The following is a 17,619-nucleotide window of genomic DNA, read 5'->3' on the forward strand; positions in this document are numbered from 1 at the left end:
AGTGCGAGAGAGAGAACAGAGAGAGAGAGGGAGGGAGGGAACAGAGAGAGAGGGGAGGGAACAGAGAGAGAGAGGGAGGGAGGGAACAGAGAGAGAGAGAGAACAGAGAGAGAGAGAGAGAGAGAGAGAACAGAGAGAGAGAGAGAGAGGGAGGGAGGGAACAGAGAGAGAGAGAACAGAGAGAGAGAGAGGGAGGGAACAGAGAGAGAGAGGGAGGGAGGGAACAGAGAGAGAGAGAGAACAGAGAGAGAGAGAGAGGGAGGGAGGGAACAGAGAGAGAGAGAACAGAGAGAGAGAGAGGGAGGGAACAGAGAGAGCGAGAGGGAGGGAACAGATAGAGAGAGGGAGGGAACAGAGAGGGTTTAATCCACTTCCCTTTTAGCCCATTTCCTCTGCTCTATCCCACTACCTCCCTCCCTCTCCCATCCTCCTTCAATCCCCACTCCTCTCCAACCATCCATCCCATCCATGACGTCCCATTCCTCCTTATCTCCCTCAGCCACCTCCCTCCCCCAATCCTTCCATCCCCTCCCTCCCTCCCTCCCTCCCTCCATCCATCCCCTCCCTCACCCTGAATCTCTGGTTGTTGTCCTGTAGGTACAGTCTGTGCTGGCCATTCCAGTTTCCGTAGACGATGTCAGTCTTTCCGTCAGCGTTAAAGTCTGCCAGCGCCACGCCTCGGCCGTGTTGGTGGCGGTCCTCCACACCTACAGGGGGAGCCACATCACTGTCATAAGAACAACTATGCAGAGATCATGGCTATGGCCCAATTATCTCTTCTTCCTCACACACCCTAGACACACAAACACCCTTGGCACACACACCTGTCCTAGACACACACCCACCCTCGACACATACCCACCCTCGACACACACCCACCCTCGACACACACACCTGCCTGTTGAGCCATGTCAGTGAAAGTTCCGTCTCCATTGTTCCGGAACAGGAAGTTAGGTCCGTTCTCGTTGTCACAGAACACGTCAGAGCTGCTCTGGCTCAGGATTGGTCCAACCACTACACCACGCCCACCTGGTGGAAGGAGACAAACAGATAAATTATATAGAAGGTATTGGTTTGAGATGGGTAAGCCCACACACACTTATTCCATTCACTCTTGTCTAGTACCTGTGTACTTGTTGACCCCGGCCTGTGCTGCTACGTCAGACAGGGCGATGATGCCTTTGGCCAGGTCACTGGCTGCCTCGTCCATCTCTATCAGGGCATGGGGACCAACATTACCACTGGCATAGTTAGCTACATACACAGCATAACGCCCTGTACCCTACAGGAGAGAGAAAAAGGGGGGGAGAGACGGACAGACAGATAGACGACAGACAGACACACAGAGATGGCCAGAGAAAATAGTGAGAGGATGGATTGATTCATAATTAAATTGATAGACTGATTCATGAATAATTAGATGGATAGACTGATTCATGAATAATTAGATGGATAGACTGATTCATGAATAATTAGATGGATAGACTGATTCATGAATAATTAGATGGATAGACTGATTCATGAATAATTAGATGGATAGACTGATTGATTCATAATTAAATGGATAGACTGATTCATGAATAATTAGATGGATAGACTGATTCATGAATAATTAGATGGATAGACTGATTGATTCATAATTAAATGGATAGACTGATTCATGAATAATTAGATGGATAGACTGATTGATTCATAATTAAATGGATAGACTGATTCATGAATAATTAGATGGATAGACTGATTGATGGATAATTAGATGGATAGACTGATTGTTTGCATACCTTTCTGTCCACACACGCCACGGAGCGTCCTGCCATCCGATTGGCTACTCCTCGGCGCACGTTGATGTCATCACCCAGCAGGTCCTCGAAGCGTCCGTTACGGAACTTAAAGAGCTTGTCAGAGTATGTGGCCCGACCTTCCAAAAGAAGATTGTTACTGACTACCAGAGTAAGCATTGTTGTTGTTGTTGTTTACTCGGCTAAGTATTGTTGTTGGTGTTGTTTGTGTTTACCTGCTGTTATTATTGTTATTTACCAGAGTAAGCGTTGTTTGTATTGAGGAAGTAGATCTCTTCCCGCCCGTCCCCGTCTACGTCGCAGGCCGTCACCCCGATGGCGTTCCCCAGGGGGTCTCTCAGGGCGTAGAAGGGAGAGCTGCGGTCGTCCACCGCTATGTTCACCAGCCTCCGCTGACCACGGTCATACTTCAGGACCAGGTTAGGACCGTTGTACCTGAGAATGGAAGTAGAGAACATTAGTAGGTATAGTTCTAAATGGCACCCTATTCCCTGGATAGTGCACTACTTTGACCACAGCCCTAACTTCAGGATCAGGTTAGGGCCGTTGTACCCAAGAATGGGTGTAGGTTGAGAACATTGGGTAATTTATGCATAGCCTGTAAAGTCCTATGGTCCAGTAAACTGTACTCAATGATGGCCTTTGAATGCTCTCTCCTCTCCATCCCCCTCTAACTCTCTCTCTAACTTCATCCCCCTCTAACTCTCTCTCTAACTCTCCATCCCTCTCTAACTCTCTCCTCTCCATCCCCCTCTAACTCTCTCCTCTCCTCTCCATCCCTCTAACTCTCTCCTCTCCTCTCCTCTCCATCCCCCTCTAACTCTCTCTCTAACTCTCCATCCCCCTCTAACTCTCTCTCTAACTCTCTCCTCTCCTCTCCATCCCCCTCTAACTCTCTCTAACTCTCCACCCCCCTCTAACTCTCTCTCTAACTCTCTCCTCTCCTCTCCACCCCCCTCTAACTCTCTCTCTAACTCTCTCTCTAACTCTCTCCTCTCCTCTCCATCCCCCTCTCCATCCCTCTCTAACTCTCTCTCTAACTCTCCATCCCTCTAACTCTCTCTCTAACTCTCCATCCCTCTCTAACTCTCTCCTCTCCATCCCTCTCTAACTCTCTTCTCTCCTCTCCATCCCTCTCTAACTCTCTTCTCTCCTCTCCATCCCTCTAACTTTCTCTCTAACTCTCCATCCCTCTCTAACTCTCTTCTCTCCTCTCTAACTCTCTCTCTAACTCTCCATCCCTCTCTAACTCTCCTCTCCTCTCTATCCCTCTAACTCTCTCCTCTCCATCCCCCTCTAACTCTCTCTAACTCTCCATCCCTCTCTAACTCTCCTCTCCTCTCTATCCCTCTAACTCTCTCCTCTCCATCCCTCTCTAACTCTCTCCTCTCCTCTCCATCCCTCTAACTCTCCTCTCCTCTCCATCCCTCTCTAACTCTCTCCTCTCCTCTCCATCCCCCTCTAACTCTCTCTCTAACTCTCCATCCCTCTAACTCTCTCTCTCTAACTCTCCATCCCTCTCTAACTTTTTCTCTCTCTCTCTAACCTCCCCCCTCCCCTCTCTCACCCCGCCACCACCACCTCCAGGTCTCCGTCCCCGTCCACATCAGTAACGGCCATCCCATAGTTCAGCTGGGTGGGGTTGTGCTGGTTGTCAGGAGGCAGGACTGTCTCAGTCACCGACCGGAACATGGGCTCGGATCTCTGGGCCAAGCCACGCCCACACAGCACCAGGAGGGGGAGGAGCAGGGGAAGACCCGCCCACCAACGCAGCATCATCACAACAATCTGAACAGAAATGGAATTTATCCAAATTCCCCAACCCTACAATAGACACCAAATGGGCTTAGTTAAAGATGCAAACAATTTACAGGGTGTTTAGATGTAAACTTAAACCTCTATGTTAATACATGGTTTTAAACACCATATTTTAATATCCACATTAGAATCATAGGGCATGCATGCATAGCATAGGCTACTGCAGAATATAGGTTGGTGAGAGCAGTATAGCAGGAAACACACTGAACAATAAAACGAGTCTACTGTGCATCATTTACCGTATTACATCATAGACTCAACAACAGCAATAGCCTCAAACTGCTAAATTCTTATTCACCCCTGTCCACAAGAGCCTAATATGACAATTACTTATACAAAATTGTGCGTACCAGTGCACAAAAGTGAAAATACTTACTATAAATATGCAGTGAACTGTCATAGATAGAAACAAAAAAAACATACGTGCAGTGAATATCTCTTGCATAAGATTACGTCATGAGTTTTGAATGCACCTGTAAAACATTCTATTCTATACTATTATTATATTATGTTAGTTATGCAATTCGGTAATCACAACTGTAATACTGAGATGAACACTTATTTAAAAACATGGACCTGTGTGTGTGTTGCTGTTTATTCATTTGGGAGAAGAAGACATAAATCTTACCTTCTATCAGTTTACAGCAGGACTGCAGTGTTCTATCCCTAAACTGTGGACGCGCTCCGATGAGAAGATGTTACTGTATTCTGATGCATTGTGTAAATTGTCTTATACAACTTCAATGTTGTTGCTTTGTGCAAGCGCTTGTGTAAGTGGTTAACCAATCAGAGTGGAATACTTTTAATATTGGGCGGTTCGACCAATGACTTGTCTTTTTTCAACAGAACTACAATTACCAGCAGCAATTGTAGTATAACGTCATATACATGCGACACTGTTTTTTCCCCTTCTAATTCTAAGCATCCGGCGGTTTGTTGTACGGTGGATATCTAGCCAAGTAATAAACTACGGATTAAGGTATCTTGCTAATGCTTATGACATATGCGTTTATGATTTTAAAGAAATCATTGTATAGAATGTCTTGCTCTACAGTGCATTCTGTGTTTTGGTGTATTTGGGTTATTGCTAGCTAAACTGAATGCATACTGCTGCATAACGCAGCCAAGTGTATCACTCAAACACCAAAACCCCGTTACTGACAACGAATTAGCAGATAATGTTGTTAACCAGTTTGGACTTGTATTTCATTTAGTACAGTATAGTTGTGTAAGATTTGTACATACAGTTTTAATGGTTTATGTACCGTGGCGCATGCTTTCTAGCTATTGAATGACTGAGGGGGGTTATGCGAATTAACTAAAGAGAATTGGAGAGAGAGGCCTAGCTACTCAATGAACCTATCATGTTCCCCTTCACATGTATAATGAGTGCCATTTGGGATGCATCCTTAATATGATTTGTGCCCCCTCCTTTCTCTTCTATGTAGGACAGTTGTATGGTGATGGAGGGGGAACAACCTCAAGAGGACAGTGCCCAACCCCAGCCCCCCGCGTCCTGCTCCAAGAAGCCAGACAAGACCCTCTACCAGCCCAAGAAGAAGCAGGACGGCCCCAAAGATAAGGCCCAAACCCAGGGAGACGGCAAACCAAAGCCCAGGCCTCGCTACACGGACAAGGCCCGAAAAAACGCCAAGAACAAGAAGGACAAAGGAGGGAAGACAGGAGGAGAGGGGAATGGAGTCCTAAACGGTGAGGCCAAACTAGGGGAGAAAGGGCCACAAAATGATGGACAGGCTGCTACAGGCAATCAGGAAGGAGATGGAGTTGTGGGCTCGCGACTGGAGGGAGGGAGCGAGAGTTCTCCTGAGAGAGAAGGGGGATCCCGGGAGGGGATAGAGGAAGGCCCTCAGGAAGAGGAAGAGGAGGAGGAGGAGAGCTGGGACGCTCTCTTTGATGACGAAGGAGAGTGTTTGGACCCCCATGTGCTAGAGGAGGTGAGTCTGCCTGTGTGTATGTCTGTTTGAAGAGGTGAGTCTGTCTGCCTGTGTCTACCTGTGTCTGTCAGGAGGTGAGTCTGTCTGTCTGCACCCCTAGAATACTGCTATAACACTCAATGTATGTCTGCTACTTATTAGTGGTACTATTGCTGCAATGCTGTTAGTAACACATCCACTGTTCTGTCTATAGTTGGGATTATTTAGTTGTTTTGCTTACTAGTCTCCTACTCTCTCACCCTCTCTCACTCTGTCTCTCCCTCTCTTAACCTTTCTCTCTCTCACTCACACACCCCTCTGCCCCTCCCCTCTCTCAGCTGGCCATAAAGCAGGGGAGGAAGAAGCGGCCGGTGCAGGAGGCCAGGTTTGACTACTACAGCTTGGATCAGGATGGAGAGGGGGACGGAGACACTGAGCTCAGAGAGGATGAGCTGTCTAACATCATAGAAATCTACGACTTCCCCACAGAGTTTAAGACTGAAGACCTGGTCAAATCCTTCCAGGCCTACCAGTACGTACCAGCCTTTACTCCTATCAGTATGTCATTCACCAGTACACAGAGACATATATATATATATATTTAGAATATATATGGCTCTGCCAGTACATATACTGGCAGTGGCATCTTTTCCTGCATAGTTCACCCAAATTACAGCTTGTCTGCATCCTAAATGGCACCCTATTCTCTATAGAGTGCGCTCGTTTGGACCAGGGGCCCATAAGTAGTGCGCTATATAAGGAATAGAGTGCCGTTTGGGACACAACCCTCGACTTACCTCATCTTAGGGATACCCTAAGGTATCCGGTGCTCCATCTTGTCAAGAGGTATCCGGTGCTCCATCTTGTCAAGAGGTATCCGGTGCTCCATCTTGTCAAGAGGTATCCGGTGCTCCATCTTGTCAAGAGGTATCCGGTGCTCCATCTTGTCAAGAGGTATCCGGTGCTCCATCTTGTCAAGAGGTATCCGGTGCTCCATCTTGTCAAGAGGTATCCGGTGCTCCATCTTGTCAAGAGGTATCCGGTGCTCCATCTTGTCAAGAGGTATCCGGTGCTCCATCTTGTCAAGAGGTATCCGGTGCTCCATCTTGTCAAGAGGTATCCGGTGCTCCATCTTGTCAAGAGGTATCCGGTGCTCCATCTTGTCAAGAGGTATCCGGTGCTCCATCTTGTCAAGAGGTAGCCGGTGCTCCATCTTGTCAAGAGGTAGCCGGTGCTCCATCTTGTCAAGAGGTAGCCGGTGCTCCATCTTGTCAAGAGGTAGCCGGTGCTCCATCTTGTCAAGAGGTAGCCGGTGCTCCATCTTGTCTAGAGGTAGCCGGTGCTCCATCTTGTCAAGAGGTATCCGGTGCTCCATCTTGTCAAGAGGTATCCGGTGCTCCATCTTGTCAAGAGGTATCCGGTGCTCCATCTTGTCAAGAGGTATCCGGTGCTCCATCTTGTCAAGAGGTATCCGGTGCTCCATCTTGTCAAGAGGTATCCGGTGCTCCATCTTGTCAAGAGGTATCCGGTGCTCCATCTTGTCAAGAGGTATCCGGTGCTCCATCTTGTCAAGAGGTATCCGGTGCTCCATCTTGTCAAGAGGTATCCGGTGCTCCATCTTGTCAAGAGGTATCCGGTGCTCCATCTTGTCAAGAGGTATCCGGTGCTCCATCTTGTCAAGAGGTATCCGGTGCTCCATCTTGTCAAGAGGTATCCGGTGCTCCATCTTGTCAAGAGGTATCCGGTGCTCCATCTTGTCAAGAGGTATCCGGTGCTCCATCTTGTCAAGAGGTATCCGGTGCTCCATCTTGTCAAGAGGTATCCGGTGCTCCATCTTGTCAAGAGGTATCCGGTGCTCCATCTTGTCAAGAGGTATCCGGTGCTCCATCTTGTCAAGAGGTAGCCGGTGCTCCATCTTGTCAAGAGGTAGCCGGTGCTCCATCTTGTCAAGAGGTAGCCGGTGCTCCATCTTGTCAAGAGGTAGCCGGTGCTCCATCTTGTCAAGAGGTAGCCGGTGCTCCATCTTGTCAAGAGGTATCCGGTGCTCCATCTTGTCAAGAGGTAGCCGGTGCTCCATCTTGTCAAGAGGTAGCCGGTGCTCCATCTTGTCAAGAGGTAGCCGGTGCTCCATCTTGTCAAGAGGTAGCCGGTGCTCCATCTTGTCAAGAGGTAGCCGGTGCTCCATCTTGTCAAGAGGTATCCGGTGCTCCATCTTGTCAAGAGGTATCCGGTGCTCCATCTTGTCAAGAGGTAGCCGGTGCTCCATCTTGTCAAGAGGTAGCCGGTGCTCCATCTTGTCAAGAGGTAGCCGGTGCTCCATCTTGTCAAGAGGTAGCCGGTGCTCCATCTTGTCAAGAGGTAGCCGGTGCTCCATCTTGTCAAGAGGTAGCCGGTGCTCCATCTTGTCAAGAGGTAGCCGGTGCTCCATCTTGCCAAGAGGAAGCCTACAGTATGTGGTAGTGATGAGATGTTAAAGGTGTTTGTGTGTCTGTAGGCAGAGAGGCTTTGACATCCAGTTTGTGGACGATACACACGCCCTGGCTCTCTTCAACAGCCCCATAGCAGGTGAGTCACAACTGGGTTACAACTGAACATGTTTCATACCTTATGGAAAGCACCGTCTGTCTCTTTTCTGTGAAACTTTTCTAAAGGTGTTTGGATGGTAAAATGAAGTAGTGGTCAACGTGTTAATGATTTTAATAGTAGAGCTGACTTAACTGTCTTCTCAGTCAACACTCAAGTCAACATTTGAGGTAAGCATTTAGCAACTGAACTCTCCATCTCTCTCTCTCTCTGTCTGTGTCTGCGTGTTCTTGTGTGTGTGTGTGTGTGTGTGTGTGTGTGTGTGTGTCAGCTCGGGAGGCTCTGAGGACCAAACATCCTCTGTTGAAGGTCAGGTCTCTGGCTAAAGCCTCCGTCACCACCAGGGCAAAGGCTCGCAGCTGCTCAGGTACTAACTATCCTCTCTTTCATTCATCTGTCCTTCCTTTCCTTTATCCTCCATCATTCAGAGTGTTTCTGGAACTCCTTCTTTGACCGGTTCTCTCTTCCTCTACATCTCATCTCTCCTGTATTCTCTCTCTCTCTCTCTCACTCTCTCTCTCTCTCACTCATATCTCCTGTTCCCTCTCCTCTCCTCTCCTCCAGACTACCTGCTCCCTACTAAGGAGCGTCCCCAGACCAGTGCAGTGTTGGCCCGCAGGCTGGTGATGGGGGCGCTGGGTGTCAAGAGTCCCCAGAGCAAAGAGCACCGCGAAGCAGAGAAAAAAAAACTGCAAGATGCCAGAGGTACGTGATTAAAGGGGCAATCTGGAATTCTAACAATAACAAGAGGTTTCCCCGCCACTTGTTTTGGTAAATAGCTGAGGGATGGGGCTGGAGAAATGTAACCACTCTCAAATTCATAGACGGAGGTATGTATGCAAGGACTGACTGTCCATGAGATCAGAATGCTCGTTTTAACCATGTTTTGTGGCTATATAGCGTTTATAGTGTCACAATTATATTGTTTACAAACAATGGAGTAAAACAGGCTTATATTTGGGGTTGTGATGGGGTATGACCAATGATGTGGATAAACCCTGGGTGACTAACCGGGGGGCGCTGTTTTGAAGCCACCGCAAAGCGATTTTGGTACTCCTCCGTTGTAAAAAAGATTTTGGAAGCTATAGAAATGCATTTATTAATGTCTACATTCGTTTTTGACAAGTATAGTCTATTACAGACACCTTAATGCATACTTTTAAATTATATTATTCAAACTGAACATAAAAATAATACAATAAAATGTTTTTAAGAAATACTTAAATACATGTAATTTTGTCTTTGAACCATGTAATTGAAATACTGTAGAATTCCGTTCATTCCGATGGAGGGCTACTCCTACTGGGGAGTGCCTACATGGCAGACCGGTGGCTTCAAAGCCACTAACACGCCAATAAGTAGCATCAGCAATCCAGGGTTTATATCAATCATTGGGTACGACAGTTGAAGTAAGCTGTCATTGAATGTTGCTACCACTAGGGGGTGGTGTTCTGTCAGAGTGAAGATACAGATGGTGATGTCTCAGGACCATTACATTTTAGTCATTTAGCAGAAGCTCTTATCCAGAGCGACTTACAGTTAGTACATGAGAGACTGAGGACAATGCTCTCATCTAGTGTTCTATAAACACACACTGCACGTCCTGGAAATAGGATCCAGTCATGTCGTTTAAGTGTAGCCTTGCTACCAAAGACCAGCTGTTGGGGGAAAAGTGGTGTCCTCACAAGATACAAATATAGAACAGATCATCAGGAGGAACTGACAACTAGATGTTTGCTGGTGGTGACTACTTCTTGCACTGAGAGAGAGAGGAGACCCATATACAGTGTGTGTGTGTCAGGGTCAGGAGAGAGAGAGGAGACCCATATACAGTGTGTGTGTGTCAGGGTCAGGGTCACTGAGAGAGAGAGGAGACCCATATACAGTGTGTGTGTGTCAGGGTCCTGAGAGAGAGAGGAGACCCATATACAGTGTGTGTGTCAGGGTCAGGAGAGAGAGAGGAGACCCATATACAGTGTGTGTGTGTCAGGGTCACTGAGAGAGAGAGGAGACCCATATACAGTGTGTGTGTCAGGGTCAGGAGAGAGAGAGGAGACCCATATACAGTGTGTGTGTGTCAGGGTCCTGAGAGAGAGAGGAGACCCATATACAGTGTGTGTGTCAGGGTCAGGAGAGAGAGAGGAGACCCATATACAGTGTGTGTGTGTCAGGGTCAGGAGAGAGAGAGGAGACCCATATACAGTGTGTGTGTCAGGGTCACTGAGAGAGAGAGGAGACCCATATACAGTGTGTGTGTGTCAGGGTCCTGAGAGAGAGAGGAGACCCATATACAGTGTGTGTGTGTCAGGGTCAGGAGAGAGAGAGGAGACCCATATACAGTGTGTGGGTCAGGGTCCTGAGAGAGAGAGGAGACCCATATACAGTGTGTGGGTCAGGGTCCTGAGAGAGAGAGGAGACCCATATACAGTGTGTGGGTCAGGGTCACTGAGAGAGAGAGGAGACCCATATACAGTGTGTGTGTGTCAGGGTCCTGAGAGAGTGGGTTTGGTTTCTGGTCAGTTAGCAGAACTCACAGCTGACACACACTCCCGTCCCTCGGGCTAAACGTTTCCCGGAGTCGTCCTCACTCTCTGTGTTGCCGGGCAGAACCTCTACTCTATAATTTCCCTGTTGTTTATTTCTGCTCCCAGAGGATATATAAGTAGATACATAAAGCCAGAAGGACCAGTCCACTCTGGTGGATTTAACAAGTGACATCAAATCAAATTTTATTGGTCACATACACATATTTAGCAGATGTTATTGTGGGTGTAGCGAAATGCTTGTGTTTCTAGCTCCAACAGTGCAGGAAGATCTAACAATACACAAAATACACACATGTAAAATAATGGAATTAAGAAATATATAAATATTAGGACGAGCAATGTCTGAGTGGCATTGACTAAACTACAGTAGAATAGAATACAGTATATACACATATGAGATGAGTAAAGCAGTATGTAAACATTATTAAAGTGACTAGTCTTCCATTATTAAAGTGGCCAGTGATTCCAAGTCTATGTATATGTATATGGGGCAGCAGCCTCTAAGGTGCAGGGTTACATAACCGGGTGGAAGCCGCCTAGTGATGGCTATTTAACAGTCTGATGGACTTGAGATAGAAGCTGTGTTTCAGTCTCTCAGTCCCAGCTTTGATGCACCTGTACTGACCTCGCCTTCTGGATGATAGCGGGGTGAACAGGCAGTGACTCGGATGGTTGTTGTCCTTGATGATCTTTTTGGCCTTCCTGTGACATCGGGTGCTGTAGGTGTCCTGGAGGGCAGGTAGTGTGCCCCCAGTGATGCGTTGGGCAGACCTCACCACCCTCTGGAGAGTCCTGCGGTTGCGGGCGGTGTAGGTGATACAGCCTGACAGGATGCTCTCAGTTGTGCATCTGTAAAAGCCGTTGCGCCTTCACCACACTCTGTGTGGGTGGACCATTTCAGACAATCAGTGATGTGTACGCCGAGGAACTTGAAGCTTTCCACCTTCTCAACTGTGGTCCTGTCGATGTGGATAGAGGGGTGCGCCCTCTGCTGTTTCCTGACGTCCACGATCATCTCCTTTGTTTTGCTGACGTTGAGTGAGAGGTTATTTTCCTGGCACCACACTCCCAGAGCCCTCACCTCCTCCCTGTAGGCGGTCTCGTCATTGTTGGTAATCAAGCCTACTACTGTTGTGTCGTCTGCAAACTTGATGATTCCATCAAGGAGTGCATGGCTACGCAGTCATGGGTGAACAGGGAGTACAGGAGGGGGCTGAGCACGCACCCTTGTGGGACCTCTGTGTTGAGGATCAGCGAAGTGGAGGTGTTCTTTTCTGCCTTCACCACCTGGGTGCGGCCCGTCAGGAAGTTCAGGACCCAGTTGCACAGGGTTGGGTTCAGACCCAGGGCCCCGAGCTTAATGATGAGCTTGGAGGGTACTATGGTGTTGAATGCTGAGCTATAGTCAATTAACAGCATTCTTAAAATAGGTATTCCTCTTGTCCAGATGGGATAGGACAGTGTGCAGTGCGATGGCGATTGCATCGTCTGTGGATTTATTGGGGCGGTAAGCAAATTGAAGTGGATCTAGGGTGTAAGGTAGAGGTGATATGAGCCTTAACTAGCCTCTCAAAGCACTTCATGATGACAGAAGTGAGTGCTAGGGGGCGATAGTCATTTAGTTCAGTTAAGGGAGGATGGGATGGAGGGGGGTAAGTGGTTCCTTTCCTCTCCGTCAGGCCTTCCCTTCCCAGGTGTTGTCTCTGTTTAGCTGCCAGAAGCTTCTGCTCTGAAAGAGGGATCATAGCTTTCACCTGGTCAGGAGGGAGCCGGACGGATGGCAGCTCATGGAACTGACTCTGTTTGTCTTCTGGCATGGATGACTTGGAATCTTCTGTTGTCAGGTGAACTTAGAGGACGTTATGTGATCATAGACATTATGTGTCTGTGTGAAGCTCTGTTTAGATTGTTCGATACAACTAGCGCTCCCTCCCCTGCCCCTGGTGCCCAGGGAGCACAAGACATTGAAAATGCGTATTTTCAACCCAAAAAATACTTATTTTCTACAAAGAAATACACATTTTCAACCAAGAAATACGTATTTTCAACATCTTTTCAACCCCAAAAATATGTATTTTCAACCAAAAAGTATATTCTCATAAGGTGGGGATGTGCTTTTTATACAGTAACATCCTATAATCATATACAGTCTTATGATTCATGCAGGGAAAACAGTATTTGATCCCCTGCTGATTTTGTACATTTGCCCACTGACAAAGAAATGATCAGGCATATTATTATTATTATTATTATTATTATTATTATCAGTCTAAATTTGAATGGTAGGTTTATTTGAACAGTGAGAGACAGAATAACAACAAAAAAATCCTGAAAAGCGCATGTCAAAAATGTTATAAATTGATTTGCATTTTAATGAGGGAAATAAGTATTTGACCCCTCTGCAAAACATGACTTAGTACTTGGTGGCAAAACCCTTGTTGGCAATCACAGAGGTCAGACGTTTCTTGTAGTTGGTCACCAGGTTTGCACACATCTCAGGAGGGATTTTGTCCCACTCCTCTTTGCAGATCTTCTCCAAGTCATTAAGGTTTCGAGCCTGACGTTTGGCAACTCGAACCTTCAGCTCCCTCCACAGATTTTCTATGGGATTAAGGTCTGGAGACTGGCTAGGCCACTCCAGGACCTTCATGTGATTCTTCTTGAGCCACTCCTTTGTTGCCTTGGCCGTGTGTTTTGGGTCATTGTCATGCTGGAATACCCATCCACGACCCATTTTCAATGCCCTGGCTGAGGGAAGGAGGTTCTCATCCAAGATTTGACAGTACATGGCCCCGTCCATCTTCCCTTTGATGCGGTAAAGTTGTCCTGTCCCCATAGCAGAAAAACACCCCCAAAGCATAATGTTTCCACCTCCATGTTTGACGGTGGGGATGGTGTTCTTGGGGTCATAGGCAGCATTCTTCCTCCTCCAAACACGGCGAGTTGAGTTGATACCAAAGAGCTCGATTTTGGTCTCATCTGACCACAACACTTTCACCCAGTTCTCCTCTGAATCATTCAGATGTTCATTGGCAAACTTCAGACGGGCCTGTATATGTGCTTTCTTGAGCACGGGGACCTTGCGGGCGCTGCAGGATTTCAGTCCTTCACGGCATAGTGTGTTACCAATTGTTTTCTTGGTGACTATGGTCCCAGCTGCCTTGAGATCATTGACAAGATCCTCCCGTGTAGTTCTGGGCTGATTCCTCACCGTTCTCATGATCATTGCAACTCCACGAGGTGAGATCTTGCATGGAGCCCCAGGCCGAGGGAGATTGACAGTTCTTTTGTGTTTCTTCCATTTGCAAATAATCGCACCAACTGTTGTCACCTTCTCACCAAGCTGCTTGGCGATGGTCTTGTAGCCCATTCCAGCCTTGTGTAGGTCTACAATCTTGTCCATGACATCCTTGGAGAGCTCTTTGGTCTTGGCCATGGTGGAGAGTTTGGAATCTGATTGATTGCTTCTGTGGATAGGTGTCTTTTATACAGGTAACAAACTGAGATTAGGAGCACTCCCTTTTAGAGTGTGCTCCTAATCTTAGCTCGTTACCTGTATAAAAGACACCTGGGAGCCAGAAATCTTTCTGATTGAGAGGGGGTCAAATACTTATTTCCCTCATTAAAATGCATATCAATTTATAACATTTTTGACATGCGTTTTTCTGGATTGTTTTGTTGTTATTCTGTCTCTCACTGTTCAAATAAACCTACCATTAAAATTATAGACTGATAATTTCTTTGTCAGTGGGCAAACGTACAAAATCAGCAGGTGATCAAATACTTTTTTCCCTCACTCTATGTAATCATATATACGTTCTATATTCTATGTGTAATTGGGTGTGGTTATTTGATTTAATAGGATCCCCATTAGCCGACGCCAATGGTGACAGCTAGTCTTACTGGGGTCCGACACAAAACGAAAGACATTACAGACAAAAAAAAGACTTAACAATTGACATACATTTAAAGACATGAACGTGTGTGTGTGTGTGTGTCTTGTTGATAGTATTGTCTACTACGAGTGGTATTAATTGCTACTTTCGTACCAACCTCTCTGTCTCTGTGTCCGGTCTTTGTCTTTCAGAGCAGAAGCGTCTGGCAGCTAAACAGAGAGACGACGCCTGGGAAGGGAAGGCCTGACGGAGAGGAAAGGAACCACTTACCACCCTCCAGCCCATCCTCCCTTCACCGTACGGACTAGACACACCTCTGTTCCCTCTCCCCTCCTCACCTACCATGGGGGCTACACAGCACCCCTCCCTCCCCCCTACGCAGGGCAGCTCTACTGAAGCCAAACTGGACTGAACAGAACTGAACTGAACTTGACTGAGCCAAAGCCCAGAGTGTGTTGCCAGAAGTTTTTATCTTGAAACCTGGTCAGCTTTAGATTCATTATCATTACTAACATTGATAACAGGGTAATATGGACAGGTTTGGATAATATGGACAGGTTTGGATAAATGGACAGGTTTGGATAATATGGACAGGTTTGGATAATATGGACAGGTTTGGATAATATGGACAGGTTTGGATAAATGGACAGGTTTGGATAATATGGACAGGTTTGGATAATATGGAGGTTTGGGTAATAAGGGAAGGCTTACCAGGGTCGTATTCACTAGGAACCAAACGTTGGCCCTGTGTAAGGTGTAATGAAATCATTGTCAACAACAACAACAACCAACGGATGCCAGATAGGAACTTGTGTTGTACTCTCCAGGGTTGTTGTCAATTCCATTTAGATTCCAGTCAATTCAGAAAGTAAATCAAATTCCAATTCCACATTTTCCTTATTGAAAGGCATTGAGGAGAATTTGAATTTCGGTGTACTTCCTGAATTGACTGGAATTCAAATGGAATTGAACCCAACCCTGATACCCTATTCTGTTTTTATTTACTTTTTATATTGTTTTATTACCAGCTGATAGGGAGGAACTAATTATGACCTATTTATGTTACATTTATTAATCTTATAAAAATAATCTCATTTAGGAAGTGTATCTTGAATCTTCCTCCCTCAGTTTCTGCTAGCGCTAAAGCGAACTGTTTTTAGTTTAGGGGCAGTGTATCAAGCGTCTCAGAGTAGGAGTGCTGATCCAGGATCAGGTCCCAACCAGTCCATATAATCCTATTCATTGTGATCTAAAAGGCTAAACTGATCCTAGATCAGCACTTCTACCCTGAGACGAATGAGACATTGAGGCCCAGCTATCTAACGACTTAATAATGATGAGAGAGGACCGATACACCACATAACATTATGATGATGTCAGTTGCACCCTAACGTTTGTAAAAATGTTTTTGTAAAAACAATGTATTTTAGTTTTCCTATTATATTGTTCAGTGAACAGGGTTTGTCACTATGTTTCTCTTATTGGTGGTTTAATAAATCATTTTTCTCTCTCTCTTTTCTTGCGGTCTCTCTCCTCTCTCTTCTTGCTCTCTCTTTCTTTCTCTCTCTCTCTCCTGCCTCTTTCTCTCTCTCCTTCCTGCCTCTCTCTCTCTGTCCTTGCTGCCTCTCTCTCCTTGCTGCCTCTCTTTCTCTCCTTCCTTTCTCTCTCTCCTTCCTGCCTCTCACTCTTTCTTTCTCTCTCTCTCTCCTTGCTGCCTTTCTCTCTCCTCCCTTCCTGCCTCTCTTTATCTCTCTCTCCTTCCTGCCTCTCTCTCACCTTGCTGCCTTTCTTTCTCTCTCTCTCTTCTGCCTCTCTTCTTCCTGCCTCTCTCTCTTTCTCCTTGCTGCCTCTCTCTCTTTCTCCTTGCTGCCTCTCTCTCTTTCTCCTTGCTGCCTCACCCTCTCTTTCTCCTTGCTGCTTCTCTCTTTCTCCTTGCTGCTTCTCCCTCTTTCCTTCCTGCCTCTTTCTCTCTCCCTGCCTCTTTCTCTCTCTCCCTGCCTCTTACTCTCTCTCCTTCCTGCCTCTCTTTCTCTCTCTCTCCTTCCTGCCTCTCACTCTTTCTCTCTCTCTTTCCTGCCTCGCTCTCCTTCCTGCCTCTCCCTCCCTCTTGCTTCCTCGCCCTCTCTCTCTCTCTGTCTCTGTCTCCTTCCTGTCTATTTGTTTGTGCATATTTTATGAGTTGGGAGCAATTCCGTTCCAACTCCTGTCAACTCCTGTCATTGGTTGAACATTGCCTTTAAAAGGTGCATAGTCGACAAAGCGTGATGGGATTCCGGCCCATACAGACCCACGACAGTGCTGGGGAGTCGGTCTGTAAGCCAGAAACAACACTATGGTAACTGAAAAAGATAATAAACATGAAACTGAAAGAAACAGCCACTGTGACACCCAGCCCTGCCATAGCGTGGTGTGAGATCTGTGGTCAGGCCATGATAATATCAGAGCTTTAGGCTTTATGAGGAGGTAACATGCCACGGGGCTGCCAGCTTGGCACTCTCACACTAGCCACAATGTGCCAGTCTCTCACACGCTGCTTAGGGCTTGTCCCATTCCACACTTTCATCTTCAGTCTTGAGGACCACACACACAAACACATACATGGTGGAGGTCTTTATAGGGAGAGATGCCAGCTGTCATGCCCACCCAATGCCCACACGTGTCATGGTGTGGAGGTTGGTAGTTTGGCTCACACGCAGTAGTTGCCAAGCAACCATTCAACCACAGTGTCAACCATGTGTTTAAGATTGGAATGGCACCCTATTCCCTATATAGTGCACTACTTTTGACCAGGGCCCGCACAGGGTTCTGGTCAAAAGTAGTGTACTATATAGGGAATAGGGTGCGATTCTGGACGCAGACAGGGAGTCATGAAGTTTCTGCTGAGAGATCCCTAATACTGCTAAGATGAGGATTTATGTATGTAAATTGGAAAGTATTTTGTCTGTAATGTCTTTTTCGTTATGTGTTGGACCCCAGTGAGACTAGCTGTCGCCATGGCGTTGGCTAATGGGGATCCTAATGAATCAAGTCGAAGAAAGAAGGA

At 46.8% G+C, this 17,619-nt stretch overlaps 2 protein-coding genes across 4 annotated transcripts; one reads left to right on the top strand and one right to left on the bottom strand.

Moving 5' to 3' along the window:
* Positions 1–570: 570 nt before the first annotated feature.
* Positions 571–4,006, bottom strand: LOC311119820 (cartilage acidic protein 1-like; the record flags this gene model as incomplete). The annotated part of the gene is made up of 7 exons (XM_084194479.1): positions 3,994–4,006; positions 3,367–3,623; positions 2,038–2,234; positions 1,782–1,918; positions 1,126–1,282; positions 895–1,029; positions 571–707 (listed from the first exon to the last, which is right to left on the bottom strand). Coding segments are annotated over exons 2-7 (975 nt in total), but the record flags the coding sequence as incomplete, so codon positions are not given.
* A 503-nt stretch (positions 4,007–4,509) lies between these two features.
* r3hcc1l (R3H domain and coiled-coil containing 1-like) lies at positions 4,510–16,092 on the top strand. Of its 3 annotated transcripts, XR_014612020.1 has the most exons (8): positions 4,510–4,596; positions 5,066–5,572; positions 5,890–6,083; positions 8,046–8,116; positions 8,406–8,501; positions 8,699–8,839; positions 14,768–15,748; positions 15,849–16,092. XR_014612020.1 is itself a non-coding variant. In XM_084194478.1 (7 exons), exons 2-7 carry the CDS (start codon positions 5,075–5,077, stop codon positions 14,821–14,823), a joined length of 1,056 nt encoding a protein of 351 aa, XP_084050604.1. In that variant the 5' UTR covers positions 4,510–4,596; positions 5,066–5,074; the 3' UTR covers positions 14,824–16,090. The 3 variants fall into 3 exon arrangements, 2 of the variants coding, with proteins under 2 accessions (XP_084050604.1, XP_084050603.1); XM_084194478.1 differs by having other exon boundaries at positions 14,768–16,090; XM_084194477.1 differs by having other exon boundaries at positions 4,529–4,596; positions 5,071–5,572; positions 14,768–16,090.
* Positions 16,093–17,619: the final 1,527 nt, after the last annotated feature.

The sequence above is a fragment of the Coregonus lavaretus genome (genome assembly GCF_964263955.1).
Source record: "Coregonus lavaretus genome assembly, contig: HAP1_SCAFFOLD_8223, whole genome shotgun sequence".
In the NCBI taxonomy this organism is placed as follows: Eukaryota; Metazoa; Chordata; class Actinopteri; order Salmoniformes; family Salmonidae; genus Coregonus; species Coregonus lavaretus.